Below are 19,966 nucleotides of genomic sequence, written 5' to 3'. Positions count from 1 at the left end.
ATGCACCAAGCAAACATCCAATAATTCAAGTTTATTATAGAAATTTTCATTTAAAAAAAAAAAAAAAATTAAAAACAAAAGAAAAGAAAAAAACTATCGTTTTTCTTTAGTTATATTGATGCTTTAAAACAAGTGAAACATGCAATGACACAAGTTTTACATAACATTAAAGCATCTAAGAGTAGCCAGCCTCATCTTGGAAACAATATGGAATACCTTTAAATGTCCATTTTTCTTTAAAAAAAATTAAAATCATGCTGTGCTCACCACAAGTCAAGCATCCAATTACACTATTTCATATAAAAAATAGTAATTTTGTAACAAAAAAGTACAAGAATATTAACATATATAATATCAAAAGTTTTACAATATTCACAAAACTTTATCTTCTAAATTATGTAACTCTTGATATAGAAATTAAAATTCTAAAGCCATTTGTATTCAATGACATATTTAAATAAAAAATTGTAAAAATATATAGTTGGGTCGACATTGCGTTGTTTCCTACTTTACTGGGATTTGACGTGTCAGTGCATACATGTCATATATTGTCCTTGTCATGGTTCGCAGCCGCGGTATTGGCTGCGGTCGCGGTCGCGGACGCCGACATGGTGTAACAAAATCGGCCTTGTATCAGCGTTACGAAACGGAACCAGTTATCGTAGCTTTATTTTTTTCAAAGTCGCACTTAGGGTTCGAAATGCACCGATACACATCTTTTTACAACATAATTCGAAAAAGATAACTTTTTAGTAAATTTTAATTATTTTTAGTGAATTTTTTAAGATCATTGAACATAAGTAATAATTTATTACCAACAGACCTGTGGCCTAGCGGTACAAGGCTCTTATCTCCCAAAGGGAGGTCAGGGTTCGAACCTCAGTAGAGGCAGTGTGTGTGAGTTTCCCAACTAGGAAAAAAAAAATAAGTAATAATTTATTTATAATTTTTAAGTTGCAGCCCTAATTATATTTTTTATTAAATTAATAAATAATAATAGATTTAATTATTAAATAAATCAACAACTCAATTGTTCGAGTTGCAAGTAAGGCCCAAAAATGAACCAATACACAACTTTTTATTATATAATTTGATAAAGGTTGATTGATAGAGGATATTAGAAATTTTAGTTAATTTTTAAAGAACATTTAACCCAAGTAGTTATGAATTAATTTTTTCCATGTTTTCTTTTAAACATAAGTGACACAACTATACATTTATTTTTTTAACTTTTATTTATTCTTTTTTTTATAAATTTAACCCACTGTCTTATATATTACATAAATATATAATTTTTTATGAACTAATACATATAATTTTTTCCTAATTTTGAAAATAATATTATAATTACTAATTTTTTTTATAAAAAAACAAAAACAAAGTAACAACAGCTGAAGCATCAAGGCCATGATGCTAACCGTACTTCCTCATCATCTATCTCAAGTCTCAACAAACCAGAGACACCAACAGATCGTTTCTGTACAAACTTAAAGCTTGTCTCCTTCTGTGTGTAAAAGGCAATAGTTGTGTTATGAAGAAAGTCATCGAGGACATGGTTTCTTTCCTTATTCTTTTCTTTTTGATCATATTCTTTCCTTGTTTCTTCTTCTTCTCTTCCTTTTTATTTATCTTCTATGCACTTCCGAACCAGCCAGTTCGCTAAGAGAGCCGGCCGGGTCAAGGTCATAATGGCCGTTTTGGCCAGGGTATCGGCCGGTTCTTCTGTGAATCCGTATGCAAATCAGTAAACCGGTGTGTAACGGAATCGGAAGTCCCCAAATCCATTGCGAACCATGGTTCTAATAGCATGTGCCCAGAGGTTATATAAAACTAGGAATAGGAAGATCATGCCCTCACACAAAGATAGGTCCCCGGATGCTATCTGTACAAACCACCTAGAAAACTTTTCACTGACGCTGGTTGCAAAGCCATCAGTGAATGAGTGAAACCAGTGTCTAAAAATCACTCAACCCTCTCTAAAGGATAAAATCTACAGGCTTCTTGGAAATAAGTTCCTCAAACACCACATAGCAAGAATGCGGATACAGGTAAAAGATATAGACACGGGGCATGGACTCAACATGATAATGACATGTGACATGGAAAATCTGAAAATAGGACACATGCATGGTGAGGACAAGACAACATTTACAAATACGTTCGAATATGTGTCACAAAACTCAATACTTTTATAGGGAACACATACAATTATGATCACTTTATTCACAATTCTACACTAACAATTGCATACTCGAGGGTGAAGTTTAACAAATGTTATAAAAGATATTTTAGATATATTTTACTACTAATACTACTCCGTAGTGATCTCTTTTTTGACAATATATTATTTACTTAACAAAAATAGAAACAACTATATTGTTTTTCTATAATCTAGTGCCTGATGTGTTAATCGACCTGTTCAGGTCATGTGTGTGACATGAAATTATAATGAAATTTTGTTTAAATTCTAGACACACGAGTCGTGTCAGACATTTCTGTGTGTCAAAGAAGTTATCAACATGTCAGGTATGGACATGCCCTCTAGGGGAGTATCCCTGCTTCTAACTTACATATCATTGATGTATCCCTTGAATATACCACTTAAAGCACTTGGTGGATCGCATCAACAAACCTAGGATAATATTTGATTCAATCAACAACTAATTACAGCTTCTACTGTCTATTTCTTGTGGCAGTAACTTCTTCAAGTAAAGGCATACTAATTTACACCAGAAAGACAACTTCTCTTGCATAGACTAGTAGCACAGCCAAAGGAAGACAGTAACAAGCACCTGTGCTATAGATGTAAAGCACTCCAGTAGCGGAAAAAGGTCTCTGTCTGAATTTGAAAGTTGCTGCCACTTTGCAATTAATGGTGGCATCAGAATATCAAGATACGTGGGCTGCAAATCATAATTATAGTGAATCAACACAAAATGTCCCATAACAAAAATAAGCATGTAATAAGTATCGGGTACTACCCTAGCCATATAGATGTGACTGTAGAGAAGAGACATATCACAATACACACATAAGCACCATTTTGCATATTTATTGTACCTGATTTAGCTCCCCTCCAACAGCATCAGCTAAAGTTCCAATAGCATCATATACAATTCTGAGGTTTCGCCTCTGATATAGTCACACGTATAAAAAACATAAGGCAGTGAGAGAGGGGGATATAAATTTATACATACATACAAACATACATACATACATACATATATATATATATAGAGAGAGAGAGAGAGAGATTTACAAACCACAATCTGAGCTTCAATGTGTAAAATCAATAGGTACTACGTCTCATCGTGAAACATTAAGATGAAATCAGCAAACAAAAGATGCAGAAAAAAAAAAAAAAAACCTGATATTTCCCAAAAGCACACATTAGGTGTTGCAGAATTATTTCCAAGCGGGGCGCCAACTCCTCCGCAGCCTCCTACAAACAGAATTAACCACCATTGAAATCTAAAATTTCAAAAACATAAATGCAATTATTTGTCTGTAATTTTTTGCATAAACCTCTTCAAGTGTTGCAAAAGCTGAACAAGCAGCCTCTTGCACCCGCTTGTTGTCATCCAATATTCTCCTTAGAAGCCCCATAAGAACTTTGTCAAATTGCTCATGGCCCTCTTGGTGACCAATTCCCTGAAATAGACATCCAAACAAATTGCTGATCAACTTGACAAATTATCAAAGCTCCTTCACAGTGAATCAAGAAAGATTCAAATTACATAAGGCACATAATTAAGGGAGACGTGATTAAAATCTACAGAAGAACAAACTTCAAAATGTGTTCTAAACTCAATTCAACAAAGACTTAGTCGGAGCAAAATAATTTAGGTTACAGGAGATATATAAAAAGTAAAAACTGTAAAGAACTGCACCCTCTATAACTTAGTCACAAAAACTAGAAAGTAGCAAAGACAATGAATGTGAGCCGGTGAGAAGCTATCATGTGATTATAAAACCAAGTTTGAGTCAATTTTGGTAATTTAAATACAGGTTAATTTCAATTTCCAACTCACAACTTCCAAGTTTATAAAGTGTTGTGCCCAACTATGAGATGTCCAAGCATTAGCAATATAAATCATTCAAAATCAAAGTACAAGAATTAAGCTCCCTTTTACATATAGGACACAAGTATAATGCGGGTAAATTACCCTGATCTCCCCTGAGGATTGGCCTAATTACCATGGTACATTAATCTAATTACCCTCACTTTTGTTATATACTCCCTCCATCCCAAAAAAAAGTGTCCTGCTTTGGGAAATGTGAGTCACATTTCCCAAAGTAGTACACTTGTGAGTCACATTTCCCAAAGCAGGACACTTTTTTTTGGACAAAGGTAGTATCTTATTAAGTCAATAAAACTTGACCTCCACTATATCCCTCAAGACCTTGTCACCTACTTTCTTCATCAATAAAAATCATGAAGTCTCTTCCCCCAAAACCATGTCACATGCTCTTATAAGATCAAACAAAAAGAACGTGGAGGCTCCATCTTCTATCTGAGCCTTTCAAAGAATCCAAACCATCATGCGCTTTCGAACTAGCTTCCATCATCAATCTTGGCTAAAAAAGCAGTTTTTGTCACTCTGAAACCGATATCTTGGTCATTGTTGCATTATACTAATTACTAACTTTAAGATTCACGGTAAGGATTACAATTTCTATACACAACAGTTGGTCTCTAAGAGCATTTACTCTCACAAATAATAGTACATTTCTCCACACAATGCATTAAATACAGAAGTGCATCGGATAGGCAGGCCATGGTGGTTGACTGTTATCAACTTGATAGCGGAAGATCGTATTGGGATATTCGTTTCACGAGGAACTTTCAGGATTGGGAGATCAAGGACGCCGTTGGTCTTTTAGAATTACTTTATCGCCAGGAGATCATGAGTGGAGATTCTGATGGCTGGCTGTGGGTCCATTCCTTAAAGATGTTTCATGGAGGGACTTGGGGTTCCATTCCGTGGAAGGCTGTTTGGGGCTCCAAAGCCCCCTTAAAGGTGGCTTTCTATGCTTGGACATCTGTTTTGGGGAAGATTTTGACTCAAGATAATTTGAGGAAAAGGAATCAGGTTGTGGTCAATTGCTGCTACATGTGTCGTAGAGATGAGGAGATGGTGAATCACCTTCTCTTGCATTGCACCATGGCTAGGGTGTGCTGGGATTTGATGCTTGGTTTGTTTGGTGTTCAGTGGGTTATGCCACGGTCCTCTACAGGGTTGATCGAGGCTTGGAGAGGTTGCATAGTGGGGGCCCAAGTCCGGGATGCTTGGAGGGTTATGCCATTGTGTGTCTGGTGGTGTCTTTGGCTCGAAAGAAACAAGAGATCCTTTGAAGGAAAGGAGACTCCTATCTCCATGCTTAAGTTCTCTATTATTACTACTCTTTTTTGTTGGGTTATAGGGAGAAATTATAGATATTTAGAGGAGATTGTAGATTTTTTGGACTCCTTGAAAGTTTAGAGGCCTTTTTGGCCTTGTGTAGTTCCCTTGGGATACGCTCCCCTTTTGATCACTTTTTATACATTTTACTTATCAAAAATATATATATATATATACACAGAAGTGCAACAAAAGAATAAATATGCTTGGAAGATCATTTTCTCATACGGTCGGACCTGAACTGCAGAAGTGCATCAGAAGAACAAATATGCTAGGAAAGATACTTTTCTCATTCAGTCATACCTGAACAATAAACCTGCTGAATCGAGAAAGTGTCCAACAGGAGATACTTCGTATCAAAGGAAACTTATCATCTAAAAGAGGGATAAGAAATGTGACAATCTGCAAATATAAACCAAATTAAACTTCTGCTATCAATTAGAATGTGAATAGAAAATGAAAAATACAATAGAACAATGTTTCTTCCAAAAAGATATAGTGATGTATATGATGGGAAAAATGCTACTGCTTAGAAACTGCACCATACCTCTTGTTAAATTATGGCCCACATTATTAAGATTAGAAAACCACTTTTCAGCAAAACTAATATTCCAGTTCCAAAGAAATATAGTGTGACCATGTAATAATTAATAATTGCAGGAGATATTATAGTTTTCCTTTCTATTTTGGTTATTTTAAGAGTTAATACTCGTACCCAATGTCACAATCAGATGTTGAAAGTTACACCTTCATCATTGCGACTTGGAACTTCAATTTTAAATTTTGGTTGATGTGAATGCCCATGGGACTCTATACATGATTCATAATGTAAATATACATATGGTTTACTATTCTAATAAGTAATCATACAACAGGATAATCCAAAAAAGTTATTATACATTAGGTAATAGAACTATTAAGTATCCCATAGAACCAAGTTAATTCTTCCAAAAGTAATTGATATTATAATTATGAACTTATTGAACAATTGCAGCAAAAGAAGATAAGAACTCCAAGACGAGCTACAGCAATACAAGATACAAGTAACTTAACTGAAAATCATAATATATATATATATATATATATATATATATATATCATGTTAACACCCAATGGTAACTATTTTTACATTGCCAACTTCAAAACCTATTAACAGCAAATCTTTTTTCCCTTTTTCTTTTTGATAGATAATAACCATCTAAATATAAAATAAACTACCTGTGACAGGTGAGGATATAAACCATTAATACAACCCTCAGCTATGGCACCAAGAGCTAAAACTGCAGCTTCTCTTTCTTTCCAGGTCTCGTCATCTGTAGTGGATAACTTGGCCTGCAGAGATTTAAAATTTCGAAGACAAATATTTGAAACATCTTCCAACCAATAGTAAATGATATAATGGACATTACCACTTGGTGCATGAAAATCTATTTGTACATACTTGAAAAGATAGATCAGCTAATATTTCCCAAGTGAATTTCATGTAGGGCTGCAAATGAACGGAGCTGTTCATGAACAGCTCGGGCTCGGCTCGTTAAAAGCTCGGCTCGGGCTTCGTTCGTTAAGTACACGAGCCAAGTTTGAGCACGATTTTCAGGCTCGTCTGATGGCTCGTGAACAGGATCATTTACATAAGACCCATTTTATTTGAATTTTATTATATTTATAAGCCTAGCCCATAACATTCAAGTTTAGTCCAGGTCACTTATAATTCATTGGCCAATTAATATTTTAATGGCAAGAAACCCATCTTAAATATAAAGTCTTTAACTAAACCCCATTAGCCCAACACATACTCATACTTAATCTCAGCCATTAGATTATGTTCTTACATAGCTACATCTAAGTCCAGATAGAAACCCTAGGCTGCAACAACACCACCCTTCGTTATGCTTGGCAACCACGCTTGGCAACCAATTTGAACTCCAACAACAAATTTCACAGCCGCTGCAACAACAACCTTCCTTAGGCAACTACTCTGCGACGGAAATCCCTAAACTCCATCTGCAACAAGTTAATTTGCTCGCTCGCTCTACTCCGATTGCTATGGAACTTGTGATTGATGGTTCTGCTTGAGATTCAAAGCTGGCAAAAGGAAGGATGAAGATCAGAGATCAATGGGTGAGATCGGGAGCTGCGATTGGAGGAAAAGGTGCAAATTTTTACCTCTAAACTAGTTTAGAAACCATCAGTGTATATATAATATATACATATATATAAACACAAAAACAAGCCGAGCCGAACTCAAGCTTGGCTAGACGAAGCTCACCCGAGCTGAGCCCGAGCACTTCTTTCACCTAGGCGAGACAAGCCCAACAACCTAAAGCTCGGCTCGGCTCATTTGCAGCCCTAATTTCATGACTGGCTTCCTTTGAAAAAGCAGCACATTTAGATAACTGTGAAGTTGTGGTTTTAATTTTGTTTCAGCCCGGGTCGCATTGCAACCTGGTTTCGACCCAAAGAAATTTTGATCCTTTTTTCTCCTGCAAGTCTTGGACCCTATTTAGGACTCTCTTGTAGCCTAGTATATAAGGGTGTTTAGGGTTTTGGAGTGGGAAATGAGAGAACACTGAAAACCGCAGGAAATATAGAGAGAGCGCTAGGTTTGGCAGCTGAAACTTGCACTCATGATTTTCGCATGCTAAAATCTTTCACCGGATCTTCACCATGGACATAGGCTTACGTCGAACCAAGTCAATCTTTGTGTTCTTTGCATGTGGCGTATTTACTTTTCTGTTTCTTGATTGTGTTCTTGGTTCGCAACGTTTGCCATAACAATAACCATTACAACAATTGATTCTTACCAATGGTGGCAGCTATTGTTGTACTCTTGCTTAAATTATCTCAAGTGCTTACAGCCCTCTAATGAATATATATATATATATATAGCAGTTTACTAAACAAATTTTACAAAACCCTAAACACTCCATATCAATTATGTGTAGAATTTTATTATGACAATCTGGATTAACATACCAACGAGATCCAGCACCTGCATAACATTTCACCAACATTACTGCCAAATGATAGGAGCAACCTCCAAACCAAATTATCCATACAGTACAATATCCAAGAACTCACTTAAATGTGTCCCCTTTAAATCCAAGAATCCCAATTCGCAGTTTTCACATAATGGAACCATGTGGTTTTCAGATCACTACAAGGAGCAACCTTGGTTTCCTTTCAATCAGTAACAAGGGAGAGACAGGGCACGATAGATGAGCTGGTAAACTAAGACAAGAAAATAGATCTGGGATGTGGTAGCTCTGAGAATGAACCCGAGAACTTAAAGGGGGTAAAAGGGAGAAGAAAAGAAAAGAAACAACAAATTCTTCCAGTAGTTTTGATCAGTTGGTGGAGGAAGTGATCGCCCTTTTTCACTACTTTTTGAGATCGAAACTCTCATGGATCCTTCACTGCATTGTTCCCACAGAAGGGAGGAGCTGTCGATATTAGGGATTATAGGCAAATTAGATTAGATAGGAATGTTCATAAATTAGCGGCCTAAGTCTTGTCTTTGAGGTTGGAGAGGGTGGCGGGGGATCATTTAGGGAGGGATTCATATTTTGCATGAGGTGTGGATTGCTAATGTACATGTGACCCCAAACTGAGAAGTATCAGCAAGCTTGGTGTAAACAGATCTTTTGAGATAATTTATGGCCGTGCTAACCGTGGGTCCTTGCTTTATATGTTATAAAGGACGTATTTTGGGGCAAAATGAAGGCAGATTGAGTGAGTCATGCATCTCTACAGTGAGGCTTGACTCCATCTCATCTATTGTTTGTTGATGACATTACTATACTCTAAGACGCAAAGGATTGTCCAGGTGTTCTGGATTTTTTGAGGTATAGTTTGGGATCAGGATAAAGGGTAAACTGCGAAAAGAGTAAGTTTTATTTGTTCTTTTTTTCTCCCCTTCTGATCAGTTAAGTACTCACACACTTTTGCCCGTGCGGACTCAAACCCCTCCCCCCCTCTTTGAGGATGGGGAGGTTATACCATTGGGAGACTGACTATAGCAAATGGGAGACTCTGACTATAGCAGATGTTCTCAAGGGAAGAAGAATCTTTCTCACCTCTTCTCTAAGACTGCTCTTGGGATCTTCCTTCAAAGGAGTTGAGCCCGTGTAAGAAAACCTTGCTTTGGAAATGGTTAACGAGATATGCAGAAGAGAAGTGTTTGTAGATGATCAAGGGAAATTATGAGAGTGAATGGGGAGGGAGAGCACAAAAGTGGGAACTTCTCCTGGGTGCTCTGGACGAATATTATGAAGGGAAATAGTAGTTCTCTAAAAAAGTTTGTATGGTTCTGGGGGCCAACACAAGATTTTGGCTTCCTGTCTGGAGTGGAGATGATGACATTAGGGAGAGATTTCCTAACCTAGTACAAATTGGCAGTTAATAAAGGAGATTTAGTGGCAAAGTATACTACCTTCAGCTAACACACACACACAGGGAGATCTTCTCAATGGACGGAGTAGCCTTGAATCCCATCTCCCGAAGAGCAATTAGGACTGTGGGACCGATTTTTGGTTTCCTTGTTGGATTTGTTAAAAGAGACCCACATGAGGGAAAAGAGGGAGGATCCAGTAAGAAGGAAGGTGACCAAGAGTAAATTATTCAGTGAAAGGTCCTTGGTGCATGAAGACTCAACTAAAGTTTTTCTTTCTCCAAAGACAGAAGGTACAAGCCTACAAGGGCAACTGGTTGATTAGTTTGTACGTAAAGAAGCAGCAAAGACTCCCATCCATCTTCTTCTTTTGCTTGCTTGGGATCTGTGGTGCCATGTTCTCTTTAGATGGGGTTTAGTAGGTGCTTCCAACTTCAGTAGAGGAGTTCTTTGGTGGTTGGAGAAGAGGATGCCCCAAGAGCATGGTTATAAGTATCGCCTGAGATGCAGCAAAACTGCTGAGCCATAACAGGCTTGGGTGCCAGCCATAACATTAATGAGGTGATGTGTACGAAGCCAAGGAGAAAAAACGTCGCAATGTCTATTACAATTATGAAACTTCCATTGCATCCAGCGTCTACACAGCAATTGTAACTGTTACAGTGGGCATTAACATTTCTCAAAAACATTCTAAGAAGGAGAGCCAGGAAGCTGTGGAACACGACCTCCCCCCCGCCCCTTCTGGTTTCTAGATGCCGTTCATTTGGTTAGCAAGAAGCATAGATTGTTCGAAGAAATGGAGCATCCTGTATCTCGTATCATTGTTTCTTGAGAAACAGAGTCGCTTTTCTCCCCTTTAAATTCATATGAAGATCTTTTAGGATACATCAGATTGCAGTCATTACGCCTCATGTGTACCTAGGTTGCACCCCCATTTTCAGGATTGGGAGTTGGATGATGTCACTGGCTTGTTGGCCCTTTTGTATAGACAGGAATTGGATGGCACTGGTGTGGATTCCTTGTTTTGGGTGCCTTCTTCTAATGGGACGTTCCAGGTCCGGTCATTCTTTGTGCGCCTCTCTGGGTTTCATGGGTTGCCCTTCCCGTGGAAGATGGTGTGGCTCTCTAAGGCACCCCTTAGGGTGGCCTTTTTTGTGTGGACTGCAGCTTGGAGTAAGATTCTGACTTTGGACAATTTACGGAAGAGAAGACATATCATGTTAACCGGTGTTGTCTTTGCAAGTGTTTTGGGGAGTCCGTGGACCATCTTCTGTTGCATTGTCCTGTTGCTTATGAATGTTGGAGTCTTTTGCTTGGTTTGTTTGGCATCCATTGGGTCATGCCTCAGACTTCTCGAGGATTGCTTGATATCTGGAGGGGCCAATGGGTGGGGGCTCAGGCTAGAGACTTCTAGAGGGTGACCCCTCTTTGCGTTTGGTGGAGTCTTTAGAAAGAGCGGAACAGAAGATCTTTTGATGGGAAGGAGTTCTCTATTGGAGAGCTGAAATTTTCTATTATTTGTACCCTTTTTGGGGTTGGGGAAGGGATTATTCTTCTTTAGAGGACATTGTGGACTTTTTGGGTTCTTTGAGTTCATAGATTCTTTTTGTGTATATCTCGGGACGCGTTCCCCTTTTGAACGATTTCTAATATATTTTACTTATTAAAAAAAATAAATAAATAAATATCCCAAAAAAAAATGGAAATGGAAATAAACAACAGAAATGGATCCAGTCTTTTTTTTTGTTTTTTGATAAGTGAAATGGATCCAGTCTTCAAAATGAAAATTTTACATTCAGTACCAATTGAATCAATTACCTGAACTATAGGCATCAATGTTGGTAGAATCTCGTCTCCAAACACATTCGAAATGATATCTAGAGCAGCTGCACTGCACTTCCGTAAATTCCAAATATTGACTATGTCATCATCCTACAGGAACAAAATCTTAAAATGGTCAACTAAAAGAAATATCATCCAATGACCTCCTTTGTCTAACTGTGATCAAAGCAAACCAAAGAAAGTCAAATTAAACGATTCAAATGGATGTTGCCAAACAATTTTCATGATTAACGCATAGAAAGATGACATGGTTGAAAACATACATCATCTTCTGCATTCTCTGATCCATGAAAGCGTGATGAATGAAAACGTGGCCTCAGATCCTGCACATTAGCAGTTTAATGAGAAAATATTTGAAAGACAATAGAATGAGCAGGAAATTGGGAGATTAGTAAAAACAAAACACCCAAAAGGTCAACCAAAAAAAAAAAAAAACCTGATCTCGATCTGGGAGAGACCCGTCCTCCTGCAATTATGTATTGATTTCAGGTAAAGAAAGAATATAATCAAACACATAGTCAGCAGAAAGCACAAGATGAGACCCAGAAAGCTTAACCTCAGCTTCTACAAGTGACTCATCATCATCCGCATAAACCATGTTTGACAACAAAACCTACAAAATTTGGATGTAATTCACAAAGAGAACACAATTAGACAAAATATAAGGACAAGAACAATCATGGCTTGAGCTGTACTGGAATTAAGCGCGGCAAGAATTCTCTCAAGTTTTCAGGTGGTAACTGAGCTTCACAATATGCTGACCTGCCAATAACAATCATTATTAGATTTTAGTACTGACAATAGAAGTTGATATTTAAGAGTAGAAAACACTTGAAAAAAAAAAAAAAAAATTCAAATAATCTATTACATACAGTGAAATAAGTTCAAGGTATCTCAGATTTCTCACTAAAAGGGAGGGACAGTAACAATCATGTGACAAGTCTACAGTGGTGAAAACCATTCTGAATAATTGATCATCATGAATTTGTAATTGCAAGAAGGAATAAGAATATGTCAAATGTAGCATGTGCCACTCTTTAAATAGTATCAGCTTCATATTTGAATGACTTCTGCAAATGCACGTCCAGAAAGAACAACGGTAATGACTTTAAAAAAAAAAAACTTGAAGATCCATTGAGAAACACCCTGCACTAACTTCACATTGGATTTAAAGAGAAGCAAAACAGGCTATTAAGCACCTTTTGTTGCACAACACCTTTTTTCCTAGTTGGTACAACACCTTTTTTCCTAGTTAACTTCGCATTGGATTTAAAGAGCAGCAGAACAGGCTAAACACCTTTTTTCCTAGTTGGTACTCCACCCCCCTTCAAGGAATTGTTTGCAGCCAACACTTTTTTGTTTTTTTGCACAACACTTTTCTTAAACCTTAGCCAAAAAAGGTGAAAACAAATGTGCATTACAAAATTTTAGCACCTGTCCAATAACCAATTCCAACCTTTCTTACATATCTTAAATAGCAATTCTAGATAATAACCAGATGTTGGTTTCTAGACGTTCGTGTTCTGTAATATGTTTCTCAATGAGAAGCAGGCATTATTTAGTAAGATTTTTTTTTTTTTTTTTTTTTTTTTTTTTTTTTTTTTTTTTTTTTTTTTACGAGGTTATAATAAAAAGCATTCAACCGGGGAATGTGGCCCACAAAACAAACAAGGACCAAATAGGGCTCCTATCCTCTCAATATGTCCAAAAAATCTACTATCTCCCCCATGGATTTACAATTTCTCCCAAAAAACCCAACAAAAAATGAACTAATGATATAGAATTTCAGAACCCCGATAGGAGTCTCCTCCCCATGGATCTCCTATTTTGTTCCTTCCACAAGCACCACCATACACACGGGCGCCACCCTCCAAAAGTCGCAACCTTGGAAACTCACACCCTATCCAAGCCTCAATCATGCCTAACGAGGACGGAGGCATAACCCACTAAACTCTAAACAGGGCCAAAAGCAACCCCCAGCTGTCCCTAGCCACAGGTCAATGCAACAGGAGATGATGAACCGACTCTTCATCCCTCTTGCACATGCTGCACAAATTCACTACAATCTGTCTCCTCTTTCTAGTCAGAATACACCCTAGAATAGCCATCCAAGTATAGAAGGCCAACTTAAGCGGAGCCTTTGTGCGCCAAATGGTTCTCCGAAAGAAACCAAGCCTCGGAGCATCCGAGAGAGCTTTATTGAACGAGCGCACGTTGAATCTCCCCTGAGAAGAGAGTGTTAGTATTTGTATGACTTAGCATAGCGAAATCTATTTGGATTGGAAAGACATAAGTTCCTTGCGTTATCTGAAATTATATATATGCTTTATATACAATTGTCAAACAAATTGAACCAGAAATAATCAACGAACCAAAATGAATGTATTAATTAGTGGTCGGATTGATGGCTTTAATTATCCGATAGCTAAATTATGCATTGAGAGATCAAGTTACAATATTGACTTAGTGGTTAATTACTTTCCGATTGGAGTGCAATTAATTTCTTTGAGTGGAATAGAGATTAATTTATGAATTAATTGAATTGGGTCCATGGTTGATGGACCGAGTCAATTATTAATTCAATTGAGCCAAAAAGATTGTAAGCCCAATGGATTCTCACCCATAGCCCATAATTGATGAGGCCCGAAAGGTTGGAAATACCACTTTTTGTGTAGAGATTGAGAATGATATTTCCAAGACATGTGCCTATATATACTAAAAGGCAATGTAAATGAAACAAGCTAGTGTGTATCTCTACAAGACAGCAGATACAATATTTCTCTCTCTACAACAAGGGTTTGGTGTATACTCATCTCTTTGGTTCCCACCAACCTCAAGCTTCCAAGGTCATCAATGGAGGATACATGGGTGATATCTTGAAGGCAAGGCCATGGTAGAGAAGGTAATGCTTGAAGAATCATCTAAAGAGTGAACATACGCTAAGAGGAAGGTTATGATACTTCTCGAGTCTTGTAGGTATGGTTTCTACATCATAACTATGAGATTCATCTTCTTCTTCTTGCATTAAAATGGTTCCTACACATGAATCCAGGTTTGGACTAGTAAAGCCCTCTTTGATTTTTGAAAATCTCCATTTCCCACAACAGAGAGCACCCATATTCAAGGGTCTGCAACACCTCCATTCACCTCCTAGCGATACAACATCTCCCAGTGCAGGAAATGCCTCAGAAAGTCATCCTCCTGCTATCAAGCAGATAACATTCAGCCACCAAGGCGTGCTTATCCATACTAATATAAAACAATCTAGGGAAGGTACAAGCCAACAAACGGTCACCACACCAGATGTCCTCCCAAAAGCTAGTGCCCCACTATCCCTAACCCTGAACATGATATGTTTGGATAATTCATCCCACCCCTTCCAAATGAACTTTCAGACACCAACCCCTCCAAGAATCCTCACCTCGTGAGAACACCAACCACCCCTCCTCCCCAAATCTGCTAGCAACGACCCTCCTACGGAGTCTCTATCTCTCAACCGAATCTCCATAACCACATCCACAACAGGGCCCGATTGAATGGCTTCAGTCTCCAGATCCCCAAACCATCTAGCTGAATCAGCCTGCAAACCTGCTCCCAGCAAACGAAATGGTACTTGAACTCCTCCCTCACACCACCCCACAAGAAGTTCCGCTGAAGCCTCTAAACCACCAAAGCAGGGATCTGAAAAAGAGATAGGAAGTAAGTAGGAAGACTCAACAAAATGCTCTTCACCCTCCCACCCTTGGAGAGAGAGTGCTTCTTCCACCCCAAAAGCCTCCTCTCAAACCTCTCAATCACCCGAACCCACCCACCAACTCTCCTCGAGGACAACCCCAAGTACAAAATAGGGAAGGATCCTACTCCGCAAACAAGGATTTCAGCAAAAACAGAAATCTCCGCAACCAACCAACCCTCCTCCCCAAATCTTCTAGCAATGATCCTCCTACAGAGTCTCTATATCTCCAAACCGAATCTCCATAACCACTTCCACAACAAGGCCTGATTGAACGTCATCAGTCTCCAAATCCCGAAACCACCTAATGGAATCGGCCTGAAACCTGCTCCCAGCAAACAAAATGGTACTTGAACTCATGCCTCATACAACCCCACAAGAAGTTCCACTGAAGCCTCTGAACCACCGCAGCAGGGATCTGAAAAAGAAATAGGAAGTAGGAAGGCTCAACAGCATGCTCTTCATCAGGGTGACCCTCCCACCCTCAGAGAGATACTGCTTCTTCCACCCCAAAAGCCTCCTCTCAAACCTCTCGATCACCCAATCCCACCCACCAACTCTCCTCAAGGGCAACCCCAAGTACAAAATAGGGAAGGATCCTACTCCGCAGCCAAGGATTTCACCAAAAACAGAAATCTACTCAACCTCCCCCACCGGAACCAGCAAATTCTTTCCACATTGATTTTCAGGCAAAAAAACAACCTGAAACCAAATCAAAACACATCTCAAGTATCTAATTTGGGACATGTCTTCATCACAAAAGGCTAGAGTGTCATCAGCAAACAATAGATGGGAAATCACCAACTGACTAGAATGACCTCTGCCCACTTTGACACCTTGAATAAAGCCCAACTCCATAGCCCTCCTTATCAGCTTGCCGAGAGCCTCCATCACAATAATAAATAACAAAGACGAGAGCGGATCCCCCTGCCTCAACCCCCTCGAACTGCTGAAAAATCCAGTTGGAGACCCGTTCACAAGAACCGAGAACCTCAGAACTCAATCCACTTCCTCCATTTCTCCCCAAACCCCATCCTCTCCAATAGGTAGAGTAAGAAGCTTAAACTCACATGGTCATAGGCCTTCTCAATGTCAAGCTTGCAAAACAAACCTAGAACCCCACTGCTCAATCTAGAAACCATCCAACACCTGCCGACCACCAACAAAAGCGTTTTGGGAGTCCGAGATGATACCATCCAACACAATCCTAAACCTCGAGGCTAGAACCTTAGCTACTAGCTTGTAAAAACATCGCACTGAGCTAATAGGTCTAAATTACCCCCTCCCCCCCCCCCCCCCCCCCCCCCCCTTTCTTGGGAATGAGGGCAATAAACGGATTTTAGCATCCGGACACGGAGCTTTGTCCCCATGACATCTTTTTAGAAAGATGTTAACGGATTTTAGCAGTCATTTCATTTTATACCCTTGACCCACAAGCAAAAAAAAAAATGGTGAAATACAAGTGGCAAGTAAGCCATTTGCTTTCCTTTCTCTTTTTCTCTTTTTCCTTTCTTTTTTTTCTCTTTTTTTTTTAAATAATAATAAATCATGATCAAGTAAAAAGGGAGATATCAAGTAAAAGTGGAGTGCACAATAGCAAGCCAACCCTCCACTAACAATAAAATAAAGCAGGCAAGAGAAGTTATAAAACCTCATCTGGAGAGAGATTAGATATGTCATGATTTAGAAAGTAAAAGATTTAAAAAAATAAAATAAAATAAAATAAATAAATAAATAATAAAGAACAAGAACATAAACGAGAAAGAAAATCCGTACTAGTCAATTCATCATATTAGTTGACATTTACAAACAAAACCTAGTGTCTTTAGACAAGTAATAAATTTCCCTGCTTGCACAACCAATACACTATCAACAAAAAATAAATCTCTAGAAACAAAAAATAAATTTAAGCAATTATCAGTTTTCACCAAGTCAGATAAGAACACAGAAGGGAACTTTTCTATTGATCTTTTTAGGGAAACAAACATAAATTCATATAAAGCAGACAAATGCCCAAAGATTATCCAATAAAACAGGTAAAAAGAAAGAGAAGGGGGCTGAACCCTAACATGTCCCACCACTCTATTGCACAAAACAATTATGACAGCTAAATGTTTTCCAAAAAAAAATAAAAATCAGAAACAAAAATCATGAAGGAGAGGAATACCAAAATTCACAGGCTTCAAGAGCCACTTCATCATCAGGGTCCTTGTTGACTATCAACATGTACTCTATCAGATTCCGCAAATGTGGCTGCAGTGCAATTTAAAAACCATATCAACAACAATAGAAGAAGAAAGAGAAAGAGAGGATGGAAGGGATTGGAAGCATAATATACATAGAAGTTAAAGATGCATAACCAAATCAGTTAATGGAATCATTTCAATTCTTAGCTTAGACACCCAGAAGAAATGAAGATAGGTATACATAAGAACAATAAAATATCATAAATTATACAATGCAACGATAAAGATATTAAAGACTGATATACAACAGAATAGAACACCCACCTCCAGAAAAGCTGGGCGAACTTCAATTAACTGAACAAAGGCCGAACAAACCTGTTTGACATATAAGCAAACGACAAATAGATGAGAATCCATAAAAGCTTCATATAAACCAAAGTGAAATCCATTCTGTAAAGCAAAATTGCCAAAAAGCTTAAATGTGGCAATTCTTGATCAGATAAGAACACTTGGATTCAGAAAATTTCATTAAACTCTAGAATCAAGTTATAATAGCCCCAATACACCAAGTAATTACATACTAACATTTCTATAACTTCTTCAATGAATGGCAAATTTTTTTGTTATTTTCACCAAATATTTTTGCTTATAAGCATCATACTGAATATATTAAAGTAAGGAGGGGGTACAACGAATATTAACCACACTGCTATTGACGAATGACTCCAAATGAAATCAAAAGCTAGAAAACAAGGAAATTTAACAAATAGTTAGTACGACCAGTAAAATGAAGAACTTCAAAACAACTCAATGAGTGGCAGGGAAATGGAAAGAGTTGTCATTATCAGGAAAATTTCCAATTAAGTGATATTATTTTGACAGCTACTTAAGATACCAAGTGCAAATAAAAACTTACCAATTTTCGAACCTCTGCAGCAGTGTCATTAGCAAGAACGAATAAACCTTGCAGGTATTTATCCATCGACATATATAAAACCTGTAAGCAGATAAAAAATTAACAAATATCAAACCCGCCACCAACAAGATAGAGATTAGGTCCAGTGGGTACAAACAAAAGAAAAAGAAAAAGGAAAAAAATGTACTCACAGTGGGCATCAGCATAATGTATTGATTGACAGAACCCAATGCTAGCTTTCTAAGCGAGGCATGTGGTGACTGAAAAAACTGCTTCGACAGAACCGGGTAAAAAATCAAAAAAGAAAATATATAAATAAAAACAATTTCAAGTTCAACAGCAAAAATGAAACAAAGAAAACTTAGAAGTTTGTAACCGTTTCCAACAAATGAAAAACGTCTGTCACCTGTAACAATTTAGGGAAGAATACGTTGATGGGCCGCTCAGACAATCCAGGCATATCTGCATCAAGCACTTGAGGGATATCCTCACAAATCTGTTTACACGACATCATTGGTGTGTCAACATAATATATTTTCACAAGAACGCATATTCTATTTGATTTCTTTTCTATGCAGAGATTATCAAATGATTACTGTTACCGCCACCTGCAAATATAACCTTGCCTTAAGGATCTAAAAAGGTTGTAAAGGCAGAGAAACAAGAAGAGACCCCAATAATTTCCTTACGGCAAGGTCGTGTGAATGAAAAAGTTGCATATTGAGACATGGCAGTAATAAGTGATATCAAACTAGCATAAACACTCAAAGACCCCTAATAACTAGTAGTCTACAAGTTAGTAACATCTACTATTAACTTAATACCATTGTATTAATTTTGTAGCATCTAGTAATTAATTTTATCTTTTTCTTTGTTAAAACACAAGGAAAATATTACGACAAGAAAAAGAGAAATATGAAGCATGGGAGGATGATATGCATGATATTCTCTAATGAATGACTAATGAATAATGTATATACATAAGAATGTGCTGAAAATTGTGTTGAAAATTCCTAGTCTAATTAGGTATCTATTTTGGTGTTGTATTTTATTAGGTAAAATCTTGTTAGACAAGTCTTGGACTCCAAGGAATTGTAATGCTTGTCCAACAAGGAATTGTGTTTATAACTCTATAAATAGGTACCGAGGCTCTGGGTTGAGAGACTTATGAGATTGAGAGAGATGTAGTCTAATGAGCGAGTTGATAGGCAGAGGTAGTTTATGGGTTGGTAGAGTAGGAAAAACACTAGTGTCAGTAGCGAGAGGACTGACTTGTGGAGTGGTACATGGTAAGAAAGCATGTATGCGGTGTTGATACTCTATTATTGTAAAATCTCTACAAATCATAGTGGAATCTCTTCTCATCCGTGGATGTAGGCCTGTTTGTGCCGAACCACGTTATATCTTGTGTTTGTGTGTGATTGCTTTGTTGGGTTTCTTTGGATTTTACGTTCTCATGCTTCCGCTGCCCAAACAGAATGCATAGCCATCACTCAT

At 37.8% G+C, this 19,966-nt stretch overlaps 1 protein-coding gene across 1 annotated transcript in view; it reads right to left on the bottom strand.

Annotated features, from left to right (window-relative positions):
* LOC132300707 (transportin-1) overlaps window positions 1–19,966 on the bottom strand; it is a 56,419-nt gene that overhangs the window by 21,327 nt on the left and 15,126 nt on the right. Inside the window, exons 3-18 of the mRNA XM_059797906.1 lie at window positions 18,876–18,965; window positions 18,661–18,738; window positions 18,470–18,550; window positions 17,878–17,928; window positions 17,535–17,620; window positions 12,330–12,396; window positions 12,191–12,247; window positions 12,071–12,100; window positions 11,898–11,957; window positions 11,611–11,724; window positions 6,621–6,734; window positions 5,706–5,804; window positions 3,526–3,651; window positions 3,368–3,442; window positions 3,061–3,132; window positions 2,793–2,903 (exon numbers count right to left, since the gene is read on the bottom strand). Coding sequence (XP_059653889.1) covers window positions 2,793–2,903; window positions 3,061–3,132; window positions 3,368–3,442; window positions 3,526–3,651; window positions 5,706–5,804; window positions 6,621–6,734; window positions 11,611–11,724; window positions 11,898–11,957; window positions 12,071–12,100; window positions 12,191–12,247; window positions 12,330–12,396; window positions 17,535–17,620; window positions 17,878–17,928; window positions 18,470–18,550; window positions 18,661–18,738; window positions 18,876–18,965 — 1,311 coding nt within the window. The remainder of the gene's footprint in view (window positions 1–2,792; window positions 2,904–3,060; window positions 3,133–3,367; window positions 3,443–3,525; window positions 3,652–5,705; window positions 5,805–6,620; window positions 6,735–11,610; window positions 11,725–11,897; window positions 11,958–12,070; window positions 12,101–12,190; window positions 12,248–12,329; window positions 12,397–17,534; window positions 17,621–17,877; window positions 17,929–18,469; window positions 18,551–18,660; window positions 18,739–18,875; window positions 18,966–19,966) is intronic.

Source organism: Cornus florida, unplaced genomic scaffold (assembly GCF_030987335.1).
Source record: "Cornus florida cultivar Cherokee Brave unplaced genomic scaffold, ASM3098733v1 CherokeeBrave_3.0.0_Hap2_Chr03, whole genome shotgun sequence".
In the NCBI taxonomy this organism is placed as follows: domain Eukaryota; kingdom Viridiplantae; phylum Streptophyta; class Magnoliopsida; order Cornales; family Cornaceae; genus Cornus; species Cornus florida.
Note: the sequence above shows the minus strand (reverse complement) of the source record. Positions and strands in the feature narration are given on the sequence as shown.